This window comes from Furipterus horrens, unplaced genomic scaffold (assembly GCF_987537825.1).
Source record: "Furipterus horrens unplaced genomic scaffold, mFurHor1.1.pri manual_scaffold_6, whole genome shotgun sequence".
NCBI lineage: Eukaryota > Metazoa > Chordata > Mammalia > Chiroptera > Furipteridae > Furipterus > Furipterus horrens.
Window position 1 is genome coordinate 24,011,030 of NW_028327176.1, and position 15,022 is coordinate 24,026,051.

A 15,022-nucleotide genomic window follows, 5' to 3' on the forward strand; every position below is an offset into this window, starting at 1 on the left:
ATGAGGATAAAAACTTGTATATATTTGTGTAGGAATATATATATATATATGTGATATATATATATATTGATGTATAAATCCCTGAGGAAAACTAATATAAATATTTACATATGAAACTAAATCAACACACAAGACATTGAAGAGATGAAGATTAGTCTATGGTTGAGAGCTGGGTTTTGAACCTCAGCACTTGGGAAAAGGGAAATGAAGACTTTTCACAGTATTACAGAAAAGCACAGTAAATTTGGAGAAAATAAATGTTTGTAAGATCAAAAACTTCCACCTTGAAGTCATTCTCCTAGTATAACATTAGCTTGTTCATATTTAACATGGATATGAATTTTATGCTTCCTAGGCATTTAGCTTATAATTCATCCCAGCATTCTTAGACTAATAAACTCTATGTTAGGGGCCAGTTTTGTCTCGCCATTAGTGTTTCAAAAACTCTCAAGGCAATACCTAACATTCTTAAGGCAAAGGATCAATTAACAGAATTGTATGTTACATGTTGCATCTCTTGAGTTGTGGAGATTTTATACCATGATACAAAAGGTTCACATCTCAAGGACACATCGATCTCCAAACAGGAAGAGAAACTTAAGAGTAGCATTTCTCTTGTTCTATGGTTATGAAAATTAGTACAGGGAACAATGATTTCTTTAGAAAGTGGGAAGCCAAAGAGTCATTTTTTCTTGTGTGGGTTTTGCTGCAGATGTGAACAGTCCAGAGTTTCTGTTTCATTGAGTACTCAGTCAGGATTCAGAGATCCCCTAGTGATCCTGAGTGTCACATACACTTATGACCAGATGGGTGGGGGTGGGGGGGCACTGATTTAACCACATCCTCTTAAAAGTCTTTCTTCAGTTTGGAAAGAAGGTGGCAACAACATCAAATGTGTTAATGGTCACGTACAAGCACCAGGCAAGAATGAAAGCTTAGGGTGGGCAGTCCCTTATCCTGTTTTCCAGAACTAAGTTGTAAAGAAACAGTTCGTATAGCTCAGACAAGAATCATTGCAATGAGGCTTGCCTGGATGTAGGGTAATAAAATGTGCTCAATTTCCACATATATATCTAAGATGGTCTACGTCCTTGACATGCCCCACACATCAGAATCATAATAGAAAAAAATAGGTTTGAACAATTTGTCTCCATTCCCAGGCAGTTATCTATAATAAATTAGAGGCATTTGGCTACTGTTTATTTAAAATCTTGGCACCTATAAACTTACTTCTTCAGAGAATGGTCCTCTAGTAATGCACTGTTTGATCAAATAGGGGAAGTTTCACTTTTAAGTGTTATAAGTTTTCTTCTACTTGTCTGATGACTACTTAGGAACCCATTCATTAGCATTTTGAACAACAGGTGGTCTGGAATACTTAAAGGATGGCTGCCAAGTTTTAGGGGTTTCCGATATTTAAGTCAAGCTTTCCATTTTCCTGAGATTAATGAACTCCTTTGAAATTAGAGTTCTTCCTATTATCCGGCCAAAGATGTTTTGGGGGTAGTGCTTGATGGAGACTGATATATTTTGATGGAAAAATGGAAATTGATGTGTGATACTAGACCCAATTTTTAAACATTATGAGAACATAAGGATGTGATTTAGGTATGGCTGAAATTATTGTTTTGGGAAGTTGTTAGACATTCAAAGTAAAGATTTTTGAATCTAAACCGAATAACTTGTTTTCCAAAATTTGTTGTTGTTTTTGAAGAGCTTAGTGCATAATCTTTGATAAGTCATCTAAACTTGTTTATCTATAAAAGAGATTTTTATTCCTTCTTCTTGAGACACAGTAGCATTAAATGTTCTTAATTCTCAGCAACGAAACTGAATATGTTGTTTCTCCCTCATGTATATAAACCTCTTCATTTAAAGACAGGGATCCACTGTAAAAGACTGTGGCTGGATACCATCGTGTTTCTAAGTGGGTTGTTTCCACTTAGCACTTGATACATCTCATTATCACATTTTCCTTTTCAACTGGGCAAGACCCTTCAGCATACAAACATGCTTTTCTTTCTCCCATTTTTTTTTCAGCAAAATAAATATTCTCTTGACTGTTCTCTGCTTTCTTTTATAGTGACACCTGAAAGAAGAAACTGCCCAAGTTCCTCTTCTCCCATTCTGTATTAAATTCTTGAGGCCCACACCACTCCACTGCTGCTCATCACTATGGTCAGTGACTTTCACCTTGCTAAAGGAACGTCTATTCTCAATCAGCTCACTCTCCCTAACAAATAGCATTTGACATGCTGATCATGTCCTCCTTCTGAAATGTCTTTACTAGACCTCAAGGACACAACATTCTCCTAGTTTCCATCTTTCTTTGGTGGTGGTTCCTTCTTGGTCTATTTGCTAGTGCCTCCTTTCTCTTCCCTCGCTTAATGCTAGAGTGCCCTAGGGCTCTTCTTCACCAACACCTCTTCTTCCAGTCTGCTGGCTTCAAAATATGATCTTGATGAAAAAGTGACTCCCGATTTTCTATCTTCAGCTCCTAATTCTCTCCCAGACTCCAGGTCTGCATCTCCAACTGCCTGCTTGGCACCTCACATGTCTAATGTATTTTCTGAACTTACCATGCCCAAAGCTGCTTCAACTGTGAATTCTCCACCTCAGTTAATGGCAACTTTGTCCTTCCAAGGCCCCAAACCTTAACATCATCCTTGACAATTCTATTTCTTATAGCTCACAACTATTTTGCAGCAAGCTGGCTGTCTTCCAAATATGACCAGACTCCAACCTCTTCTCACTACCTCCATTGCTGTCACATTGGGCAAGCTGACTTCTTTGAGGCTAGCCTCCTTATTACCACTCTTAACCCCTAATTATTCCCACCGTGGCAGCCAGAGTGGTCTTGTTAAAATGTAAACCAGATGTCATGCCTCTGCTCAAACCCTCTAAGGGCTCTGTTTCTCTCAGACAGAAGCCGAAGTCATCACAATTGACCTGGACCCCTTTCAATCTCTAATGGCATCTCCTGTTTTCACCCACAGCCATTCCTCCAGATATAAGTAGCCTTGATATTTTTCAGATTTACCAAGTGTGCTCCTGCCTGTGAGCTTTTGAATTTAATTGCTGTTTCCTGGGACTTGGCATATTCTTCCCCCAGATACATGCATGTCTCATTCTTTCACCTCCTTCAAGTCTTTACTCATCCATCACCTTCTCCATGAGGCTGACTCTGACCATCTCATTTAAGTTTCACCTTCTTGTCCCCTACATTCCCAGCCACCTTGTTCTTGCTCATAGTAGTTACAGCATCCTACTGTATAAGATACCTATTTATTTTTATTACCTATTGTCTGCATCTTTACACGTTATTAATCCCACAATGATATAAATTTATGTTGGTTCTGTTCATTGCTTTATTCGTAACATCAAAACTATACCTGAAACAATAAATACTTCCTGAAAGTTGAATAGTCAGATGCGCCCTTATTAAATGCTTATAACTAAGGTTACTCAAAACCAATTTAAGCGGCAATAAACATCAAAGGAAGATGTAAAGACTCAAACTATGGGGACTTTCAGATGAACCATTAACCTGTTAAAATATATCTAAGAGCAGGCAAACTTTGAAAACATGTCTCTTTAACTTTAGTTACCATTTATTAAGCAGCTACTCTATAAAAGGTATTGGACTTTACAGAATTACAGCAGGTCCTTGAATAAGGGTCTTTTGTTCAGCGTTGTTTCATTATAACATTATGTCAATTAACCAGTGGCAAATTGGTTTCATTATATGTAATTTTGCTTAAAGTTGCAGAATCTATTGATTACTTTATTGAGGACTTACTGTACCTTTAAACCTCACAATAGTCCCCAGTAGTAGAGTAGATCTATTAATCTCATGTATTGATGAGGATCAGACACTAAATATTTAAATAACTTTGCCAAAGACACAGGTCTAGTAATAGAACCAGAATATGAACACAGACAAAGCACCTGCTTGTTGTATTCTTATACCACAATGATTCTTCCATTTCTTGATGAGTCATGAAGTAGAGAAACTAGCTTCTAAAAATGGCTGTAGTATTTTTTGCCTCCAGTGAGAATCAAGAGTCCTAAAATGTTAGAATGGGCACAAACTGCTCTTTTGGAATTGTACTCTACCATAAAGTCCTCCTTGCCTCTGGAGGGCACATGCATCTCTGTGCACAGAAGTGGGCTCAGTTGTTTGCTGTACTCTAGAGACTTAAGTGTCCTGAATCTGTGATGAGCTGACATTATTATAATAAATAGAAGTGCAGACCACCTGGTTAAAATTAAAAGGACATGATGTTTCAAGAGCCAATTCAGAATCAGGTTTGACTAATATCAGTATTAATGTTATTTTCCTATAGCTATTGATTACCTACAATATACTCAATAATACATAGTTGGATTGCACAATTGCCTACAAATGGAATTGAGTTTAAACCGGTGTCGGGGGTGGGGTGGGGGGGAGACACTCATAAATTTTAACTATTCCTGAAAGCAGTCCTCCAAATTCCAAGATTTAAAGTTGAGTCAGTGGTCTCAGTCATTAACTGCCACATGAGGCTGGCTGTCGTCTCACTGCTCCAGGTCTCACTTGCTTCAATTTTTAAACAAGGGTATTTGATCTCTAAGGATTCGTCAGTTTTGACATTATATAGTTCACCATGAATACCTGCACATTTGCATAATTCTTTACAGTGTGCAACTGTAAACTGTACCTCTCCATGCCTAGAAAGAATTGCTAAATGTCAGGCCGCCACATTCCAGCAAGTCTCAGCAAAACTTGCCTGTCAAGGCACTGTGATAGCATAAAACTTCTTTACTGGAATACAAATGCCTCAGCACTCTGAAACTTCATCCAGGTGACACCCAAGGTCACTAAAGTATTAATTTTCATCCCAAGTGCCTCCCACTAACTACAGTCATAGGGCCTGATACAGAAGGAAATACTGAACTTCTTTTATAATATTATGATACAGGAATAAGCATCTCCAAAGTAAGGCCATGATAAAGAGCAAACTATTTCTATGTGGAAAGTATGAGCTAAAATGAAAATCACTAATGACATTAAAAATATTGTCCTCAAAATAAATACATGCAAAAATAATACACTTGTGGGCTATGTAAGGCATTTTTATTTATTATTTTTCAGTTTATCTTAGTAATGCCAGAAAAATAACAGCCATTATTTTCACTTTAAATGCAAACCAAATACTGCTGCATATAGAGTACAAAGACTACCTATGAACATGGTCAGGTACAAAGGCCATATTAGATGTATAGACCACACTTTGTTTTTACATCAAAGTAAGACTAACAGAGCAATTTTTTTGACAATTATTCTAGCAAATACCGTGCTACTCAACAAAGGCAAATACACACATATATACACAAACATGTTTCAACTAAAGTTAAACATGTCACTTTGACAAACAAAGGCTTCTTCTCTGGTGGGTTTCACCAGATATTTGCACCCCAAAGTCCCCTGCCCTGATCCCACCCCCAAATGCTGACTTGATCTGAAGAAAAGAATTAGAGATGTTCTTAATTAAAGGCACGTTTGGCAGCTACTGAAAGTGGCATGCATCTGGCACAGGTGCGCTCTCCCTAAAGCCACACATGTGACTTCCATCCATTAAGCATCTTGTTTCTTTGAGTGGTAGGTAGTCCAATATGATCCACCTTTAGCTAACTTGCTTTGTAGTTTTGCAGCAATTAGCTACTTAATGCACTATTTTCATTAAAGGCAAAAGGGAAATTTACTCACAGTCGACAGAAAATGCACTTTATGGTGTCAAAAATGGAAAATAAGGCATGAAATTTACAAAACAAGTTACAAGTGCTTTCGTTGTTTAGATTTATATAGACTTCATGCTTAACTAGAGCTCAAAACATTTTATTGGCTCATGTATAAGAGATTGTGAAATGATTTTAAGTTAGTAATGAGATGTTTCAAAAGAAAAATATTGAATAAACTAAGTCATCACTTTCCCTTATAATTTTACTGCATATTTTTTAAGCCAAACTGATATTAACAGGACCTGCACTTGTATAACAGTCAAACAATATAGGTTAAAAGAATAAGTGAACCTACCCATAGCAGCAGAATACCAAGAAATAAGTGGTTAAATTTGTTTCTTTCTAAATCTGGAGGGGAAAAAAAAGGTTTTCTGCAATATGTACAACACTAATAAATTGGGACACACTTCCTTCCATGTCCATTGTTTTGCTGAGCCACTTAAAACTGAATTTAAGCTGTCATTAAAAGACAAGTACATAAGGAAAGTAAGCTAAACTTGAGAATTAAGAGCATGATCATTGATACCAACTTTTAATTCTTGATTTATGAAAAAACCTATTAAGAATTTAGAACCATAACATAGTATCCAACGGAAATAGTACTTGTTCACGCGACTGTTCTGTTCATTGTAGAGGAGTTATTGTGGCATGCTCTTTGCTAAATTCAGATCCAGTAAAATATTCTTGTTAGAGCACAACTTAATAAATACATAATTTGATACCCAACAAACTTTAATTAAGCAAACTTTTAATGTTTGCATATTTCCTGATAATTTATACTTTTAAATTCATTGAAGACTGGGAAGAGTAAAGAACCTTTGAATGAATTTAGAAATATATACTTATCTGTTCCTGCTTTGAAAAGTGCTTAGATATGTGAAAAGGCTCCCTTTTTATTATATTAGTTATCAGCCCACTTAAGTAAATTCAACCTGGAAATATTTTCATTGTGTGATCCAGATAACAAAACATCTAAGAACATTTCCATTTCTAAATGTTCCATATTTTGAAATTTGGTTTAGAAAAAGGCATGCTGCACTGACTGTCTTACAATGTCTTGGGTTCAAAAGCAGAATTTTGTGGTGATGCATTCATCTTCTCAACCACTTCTTGTCCCTGATTAAGTAATTTTAGTTACTACAAAGAATACATTTGTCAGCTAGTTAGTGTTCCACAAGTGAACGCAAGGATAGTTTTCTCACCTCCAATTAAGGGCATCCAATTGGAATTCTTCTAATTAGTTACCACTGCAGAAAATATTTTTACCCAGATGTTACACTTCAAAGTAAAAGTGTCCTCTAGCCATAATGCATACAAAGCTGATGCGCAGCGAAGTGGTCTCCTAGAACCACCGGCTGCAGAATGGTGCCCTTTGTAAAGTATGATTAGAGCTCCAAATCTTGAATTTTTCCTCTTTATACGATGAGACAGATTGAAAACCCTTACTGAAGGTGAACACACTGGCCAGAGATATTGAATGGGCTTTAATGTGACTTTTCTCAGGTTCTCATTTGGAGTGGGGATGCGGTAATGAATATGAGAGATGATCAATAAGACATTTAAAGGGAAATCCTAGGGACAACAAGGCTAGTCTAATAAAATGTCATGGGAGATTCTGGAAATGTGTATTGTTATTAATTGTAGCAGCACTAGTAAGTAGGCTTAGATACTTATTGAATGAATGGTCTTATGGACACTTTGCATATAAGAGTGGATTTGAAATTATTTTTTGGGAGACCTTTAAAAGGAGACGTTTTACAGAGAGAAAAATGGCTGTCTATAATAATAGGAATGGTACAGATATTAAACAAAGATTTAACTCAAATAAATAAGGATATGCTAGGATGGACTGCTTAATGATGATGCAATCAACATTCTGGTCTTAAAGGTGTATATACTGTACTATTGTGATATACATTTAATGCTCTAATAAATGTCACAGGAAATTATTAAAGTATTAGGTTTCAACCATGATGCAGCACTTCTAAAAATGTCTCTAATGGCATGGTTAACAGAATCCTGAAATGTTGCTTCATTATTCAGAGGACACATGCAGATACTGAGGCACTGATGACTCTCTAAGGATGGAATACTGCACATTTCAGACATTACAGTGGAGGTAATAAAAGTTTTTCTCTTCAACATGTTGCATGCATTTCAGTCACAGAATTTGTTAGACTCAGAAGATCAATACATAGGCTGAATGAATAATCCATATTATGATTTTAATGATGTAGGTAGATGTTCTCTTATGAATAGTTCTGACAGAGCAAAGACCTCAAGCAAGGTAGAATGATTAATATAAACTTTAACAAACTGTATACATGTTGCCTAGGAAATTAAAAAACGCACAAAGTTCTGCTTAAAAGATACCCATCCTATTCTAACCAAATATTATCCTACATGCCAAACTGCAACTTTATATCATTCTTTAAGATGAATACATACATCCAGAACTAGAAACCAAGGCGTACCACAATACGTGCTTTTATGCTTAGTGTTTGTGTGTGTTTCAACTGAAAGAAATAAGAACCAACCATTTTCTCCACATAATAATTTAATATATGCCAGTCAACAAGGTATTTGTATCTTTATTCAATTAAATTAAAACAGACCTGCCAGGTTTATTATATAACATTCACTATATATACATGATTTCGGCAATGCAAGGTAATTCCAGCTGTGCCGATTACTCAACTATTAGTAAAACGTGAACGGTGTCAGTGACGCCCAGCAAACGCTAAGTGCTCCTTTCATACTGGTGACTGCACTTCCACAGCATGGTCAGCCGTGCTATGGCAGTGGCATGGACGGCCAGTAAACTTTTGTGGGAGGAGGGGGAAGTGACAATCTAGCATAGATAACAGTCTCCTAAATGTAAATTGATACTTGACAGTTACAGTTTTAAAAAAAGTTTTCTGTCATGTAATGACACAAAATTCTCAACTGAAGGCAACACCGCCACGTTTTGTTTGTATAGGGAGGGTGGGTGGATGTGCTCTTAAAATTGGTATAATCTTTTTAAAAAAGTACCTCTTTGGTGAAGCCTTGGTACCCATTCAATTCATTCAATTCACTGTAATGATCTGTAAACAGGACTGTGGTACAGTGCTGGGCCTTGAGTCCGACAAGGGCAGGTACCACAGCCTTTCCTCACAGTCCTTTGAATGACTTTTAAGAAAATATTCTAAAGTCAGACGAGTAAAAGCAAAGGAAAACAAAGGAGGATGTGAAGATCCCTGTTTAAGATTTCTTTTTAAAAAGTGCATAATATTTTGAATTACAAAAACTGTCATCATGTGGGCCTGCTGGACACTAGACTGTGTTTTCCATCCCTTTAATGATAAAGATCAATTCACAAAAAGAGGCTCTGGCCCATTGGCTGGAAAAAGTCCCTTTAATTGAGTTTCAGATGAATCAGTTGTCCAATTTCTCTAGATCAGTCTTATCATATTCTAAATGAATACCATTATCATTATATAATTATACCTAGGTTAAAATTCATTGTCTTATACTGCATCTTGAAGTAGAGTCGTTAGTGTTTGGAGTTCTCATTTTAACTCCTCAGTGCTGGCACATTCAGTGCATCCATTGCCAGCAATGGATTTGGGGACAGGAAAATGTACATCTTGGTACAGAGGAACTCAGGAAGAGTGGGCATTCTGCAACAGTGGTGGTCCATCTCTGTGCATGGATGGATGTGTATGCTCCCTTTTGTAAGTTTTTGGAGGGAGTTTAGGGATATGCTGAGAAGTGCTTTGTCGTGGGGGAACAGGTGGCCCAGCCATGGAATGAAGGTCCACTTCTTGTGTTAATGGTGGTGATGGCAGATGCCTTCTTGTGCCATGAGGAGAAGGTGTTTGAGGAGCAGGTGGTGTAAAGGGGGAAGGGCTGTTTGGAAAGAAGGTATTGCCGTGATCACTTTTTTTGCCCAAAGGGGGAGGTTGGAGATGTAGTGGTGAGCTTGAGAAAACATCAGGCGTCCTCACAGGTTCTCGTGGTGGTAATAAGGGAGGGCTTTCAGGAGCGTCTGATACGGAGGTCCGGTCCGATATTGAGTATCGTGGTGAATAGGCTTTTGATGTGGGCTGCCTAGGAGGAATTGCTGGGGGGCTGTCCAAATGCTTAGACATAATCTAAGACAAATGAAAAAAAAAAAACATTTATTAATCATTTAATTTACGTATTCCCATGAATATATTAAGAATTAAGGTGGGGATTTCAAATATGCTATTGGAAGAACCCTAGGTGTGGATCAGAGAGATTTGCCATATGTTTTAAATGGGAGGTTATGCTAATCCATTAAAAAAAATTTTTTTTTCAATGTTAAGTTTTTACTTTATTTTTCTCAAAACTTTGTAGTTTGCTACTGCTTACCTATCAGTCAATCTAATATAAGAACTTTTCTCATTTAACATGTTACCTATTATTTTTACAATATTAAACTTAATAATATTTCACATTCTGCAAAGAATGTCTTGATTTATCCAGATGCTCTGCCATCTGGGTGCTTTGAGAACCATTGAATCACAATAACAGTTGGCAAAGAAAGAGGTTTAACTAGGTGGAAATAATAGTTATAAGAGCCTTTTGGACTCTTCTAACCTGGAATCTCCTTGAAAATCCCATTTAAAAGCACGTCAGATTCACTATTGAGAGGGCTCAGATAGATAACTTTTAGCATATGCTAAAATAAAGTCTCACTTAAAATGTGCTTCCATATAAAGTTTTGGTCCTCTTCCCTTCTTTCTTTCTCTCTGTGTTTTTGAAGAATGGCTTGAGATATTATTTTTATTTTATAGATTAACTTTGTTTTTTCCTTGATAGTAACCATGATTTAGATTTACAAGGGTTTTGAAAATATACAAAAGAACTACTTTTAGAAGAAGAGAAATAAACATTACCACTGCCTGGTAAATCTGTATTTAATCCTTGTTTAAACTCCATTAAGCCTAACTCAGTAAGTGTTAACCTAACCCAGTAAGGACTAATCTAGTCACAGCAATTGAGTATAATGTAACTGTAATGATTCCAGTTTCCAGGTAACAGGATTTCCTACTTTACCTTAGATGGTGAAGATTCTGTTGGGGCTGATTCTGGCCGTCTTCGTGGAGGAACAGGAGGGGGGACAGGCACTTCATCAGTGCCTTTGGTTAAACTCATAGATGATACTGAAGCAGATCCTATAGGATGTTGAAATTTTTAAAAGGTCACAGGAATTTTATTTCATACATTAATCCTGTAAAGGCTTAGCTGGAAACTGCTTATATTTATTAAAAGAAATGTACAGAAGTATCAAAGCAGTTCAATAAATCAATAACTAATAATATTCCTTTATTAAAGCGAACTGCTATAAAAAGCATGCAGAAATTTTTTAGCAGAATTTTCAGGAAAAAAAAAAAAGGTGCCTAACGTATTCTGTTATTTTGCTTCTTGAACAAAATAACATTTCCGCTGTTAATTTATAATTGGGCCTGACTGTCACATTTCTAGGAAAGACAGCCAACTATTAAAAACCTTTGGAATGATAATATTTGTTAAGTTTTTGTGATGGGCTCATTTTTTTCACCTCTGACCTTATTAGTATAGAATTTTCCTGCCCTTCCTGGATAGTCCTTGGAATTAGTTTCTTATCTTAACCACTCTCCCCCACATCTCTACCCATCAATTCTCTCCAAGGATGCCAGGGAGAGAGAGAATCTAATGCCTGCGGGAGGGGTCTCTGCTCATTTTGCTTTGATATAGGCTTTCCTTGGTGGGTAAACAAAATCAGGTTCATCATATTTTAATCCAAAAAATTTAATTGTGATGGAGCTATTCAAGATGAATGAAGCAGCCCTGATAATAAAAACAGATATTACACTAGAGCCTACTGAACTTGATTTAAGAATAAGTTGATGAACTGGCACACAAAAAAGTGAAGCTTCTGATTGGAACCTGTCTTACAGACATTTATGATGACAAGGGCATAATATAGGCATGTAAATAATTACACTTTGAAAGGCATCATTTATTAAGTTGTTAGCTCATTTATGAGCACTATAAAAAAAGATATGAAAAAATACTTAATCATTCAAAATCATACAGGCAGTTTCTTTTTTTCTTTAAGCATTTCGACAGCTTTTATTTTGTCAATTAAATATTATAACAATATAGAAATTAGAGTACTTTGTGTATTGACATTATTCAAACAAGCAACATTTTGATCACCTACCTTTTTTTCCCTTGGACTATGTTAATTTAGTTTATACTTAATATTTTTGTACATATTTTGAAATCATTTGTATGAAGAACAGCAAAAAACAGTAACCTGATAGCTTAAAATTTATGAAATAATTTGCTGATTGTTAGTTAACTTAAAAAGAAAGTAAATATCTACAATAGAACTTCATTTTGCTTGACGGTGATGAATATTTAGGACATATAAGCATATAAGTAGTCGCAATTATAAGATAGTTCTTCTGAAGTCAAATAACAGTTATTTGCCTACAATCTGTGCTGTCGCCAGGCTGAAGTGTATTTTGTGGTTTAGACACTGCATGTAGCTGCCAGCATTCCCATATGCGCATGCATGCTTCTGGCTTTATAAAAAATTGAGCATTAAATATACTTAACCTCTATAGTTGGAAAAGAGAAATGGTTAAATGTGGAAGCCACTTGTATAATACTGCTCTTTTAAGAGAGAAAAAGGTTTTATGAAAGCATGAAAAGTATATGTTTAAGCAAATCATTTATGATCAAAAGATAGCACAAGTGAAGGCCTCGCTTCTAAGATGCTGCAAGCAAGGTACCAGTACTGTCAGACTCAAAAGAGTTTCAGCAGGAAAGGTTACACTTGGTTTAATTTTTAAAGCCAAAGCGAGAATCGAGTCTTAAACCAAATATACTAACTTGGGCCATGGGACAGTGTAACTTGAATAAAGACGGTATCGCTGCCTGTGAAAGGAAACAAGAAAAAGTAGATTTTTTTTCTTTCACTGATATATTCAAGTCATTTGTAAAAAGTTAGTTAAGATAACAATGTTAATTTTGTCATCTAGTTTAAAGAATGGTATAATGGTCTTTAGTAAAAGCTCATTACTACTTACTTTTAAGAAAAATAAAGAATTAAATTGAGTTAATGTCATATTGGGAATTTTGAATATTCCTTTTAGATTCACTACTTTACGTCAATGATTAAATTAAAAGCATTCATGAGAAAATTAAAATATGCCATATTAGTGGTAGACTTAAAAAATGTAGAAATCCAATTTGAACAAAGAATTCAGCTGGACATACAGAAATATGTTATATACTAAGATTCTGAAAACTCAAGTCTGTGAAATAAGTAGTAAATAATGAATTTGTTATATAAATTATAAAATAAAAGGGATTTTCTTACTACTATTATTATTATATACCTTTGAAAATGTTCTTGGGGCATATATTCTCATCATAAAATAACTATAGTTTTAGATATTACCAAAGAAATTTGAAAGTGATATAGCCTTTTCCCTTTTATATTCTTGAACATTTTAAAAAAATCAAACATTTGGTGCTTAGACATTTTATAGAGGCAACTCACTGATAAATTTAGAATGTCTAATTTCAACAATGTTAATTCATTTAACAACAACAAAAAAGAAAATTATAAAAGCCAAAGCCCCACGGGCAGTAAAGTAGCAAAGCTGAGAGAAAAGGCTAATCAACACTGGTTTTAAATCAATATCGTCGTTTTATGTTACGCTGCCTCATATTATCAATAGATAATATCCAAGAGACTAAAATAATTCCTGTAACACTAGATGGAGCTTATTTTTTAAAATTCAAGTTTCTCTCTCGTTTATGTATATTAGGCAGTCACTCATAATTTGGACCACTTTTTTTTCCAGCTTTGGTCAGAAAAAGGATAATTTTACATTCCAGGTTCAGTTGGCAACACTATTAATTTGATTCCATCTGTAGTGGTATTTATTTGGAGGCCATGGTTACTAAAGGATAGCAATCCAACTAATTCTAATAAGTTCTCTCTCAGAAGATTAAAATTCATTTTTATGCTTTGATATTAAATGAAGCTGTTGCTCTGTCAAGGATTCTCTTCACTACTTATTAGGCACCTATGACATAACATTCCAGCTCTAGTGTTTACCTACTTCTGTATTTTCCACTGAGGAAATAAATTATGCCTCCTGGAGATAAGCCTCAAGAGCATGGTAGTACACTTAGTATAATATAGGAGTAAAATCAAAACACAAAGCTCCTGTCAGCTACAAACTGCAGGCTTTTAGAAAGAATGATTATACCTATGCATGCACACTTGAACACACAGACGAAGACTTGGCTTTGATCATACTGATATATATCACAGGCTTAGATTCATGCATTTGTTAAATTTGAGGCACTTTTTTCATTTGTCACTTTAATTGCTTGGTTTCATTGCCTGGAAAATGCTATTTAAAAAACAACTCTTAGAATTATACATGATCTAATCAAGAAATATATACTGGAAATTCTTGTTAGTTGGGTACTGACACATTTATTGATAAGGACTTAGGAATGAAAGACAATTAATTTAAAAATGTAGTATCAATTTATTCAGCACAAATCTTAAATAATAGATCAGTGGTTCTCAATCTTGGCTGCACGTTAGCTTCTCCAGAGGATTATAATATACAGCCATGGTTGAAACCACTGTTGAAGATCCTCTCCAATTTCTAAGTGAGTCATTCTTGAAATAGGAACAAGCATTTTCCTACAGAAAAAACATATATAAATCATGGATAACTTCTTAAATTCACAAAAGCCAGTTAAGTGCAATGTATTTCAGATTAGAAACTGATCACCTACTACAATGTCCTAGAAAGAAAATCAAGTATTCCATGAAATGCTTGGAATACATCTTTTCTTGTCAAAGCTTCCCCTAGAGGGATGGAGCTAAAGTTTATCTGTAGCACACAGATCAGGTCAGACCTTCCGCTCCCTTTTATGTCCAGGCAGTCTTCAGACAGGAAGGTACCAAGAGCACTCTATCCGCCTCTCCTCCTTGCTATAGCAGCAGAAACAAAGCAGTGAGCTGGGTGGCCTTTCCCTTTTTCCCAGCCACTGTCATCATCACCTCAGAGGTGGAGCTGGCCAGGGATCTGAATGTAACACACTCAACACGCGGCCAGCTTCCTTCCCTTCTGTGACCGTTCCTTGCCCATTCTGTTATCATCTTTGTGTAAACTTCTACAACATTTATGTCTTCACCACTCATTAGCAT

The 15,022-nt window shown here is 35.7% G+C and overlaps 1 protein-coding gene across 3 annotated transcripts in view; it reads right to left on the bottom strand.

Annotated features, from left to right (window-relative positions):
* Positions 1 to 8,356: 8,356 nt before the first annotated feature.
* SOS1 (SOS Ras/Rac guanine nucleotide exchange factor 1) overlaps positions 8,357 to 15,022 on the bottom strand; it is a 103,946-nt gene continuing 97,280 nt past the window's right edge. Inside the window, exons 21-23 of one of the 3 annotated variants that reach the window (XM_090281183.1) lie at positions 12,673 to 12,717; positions 10,846 to 10,964; positions 8,357 to 9,917 (exon numbers count right to left, since the gene is read on the bottom strand). In XM_090281183.1, the coding sequence (XP_090137309.1) occupies positions 9,426 to 9,917; positions 10,846 to 10,964; positions 12,673 to 12,717 (656 nt within the window). In that variant the 3' untranslated portion in view covers positions 8,357 to 9,425. Of the gene's footprint in view, positions 9,918 to 10,845; positions 10,965 to 12,672; positions 12,718 to 14,331; positions 14,513 to 15,022 lie in introns of those variants that run through there. The other 2 variants (XM_090281184.1, XM_090281182.1) reach the window with 2 other exon arrangements.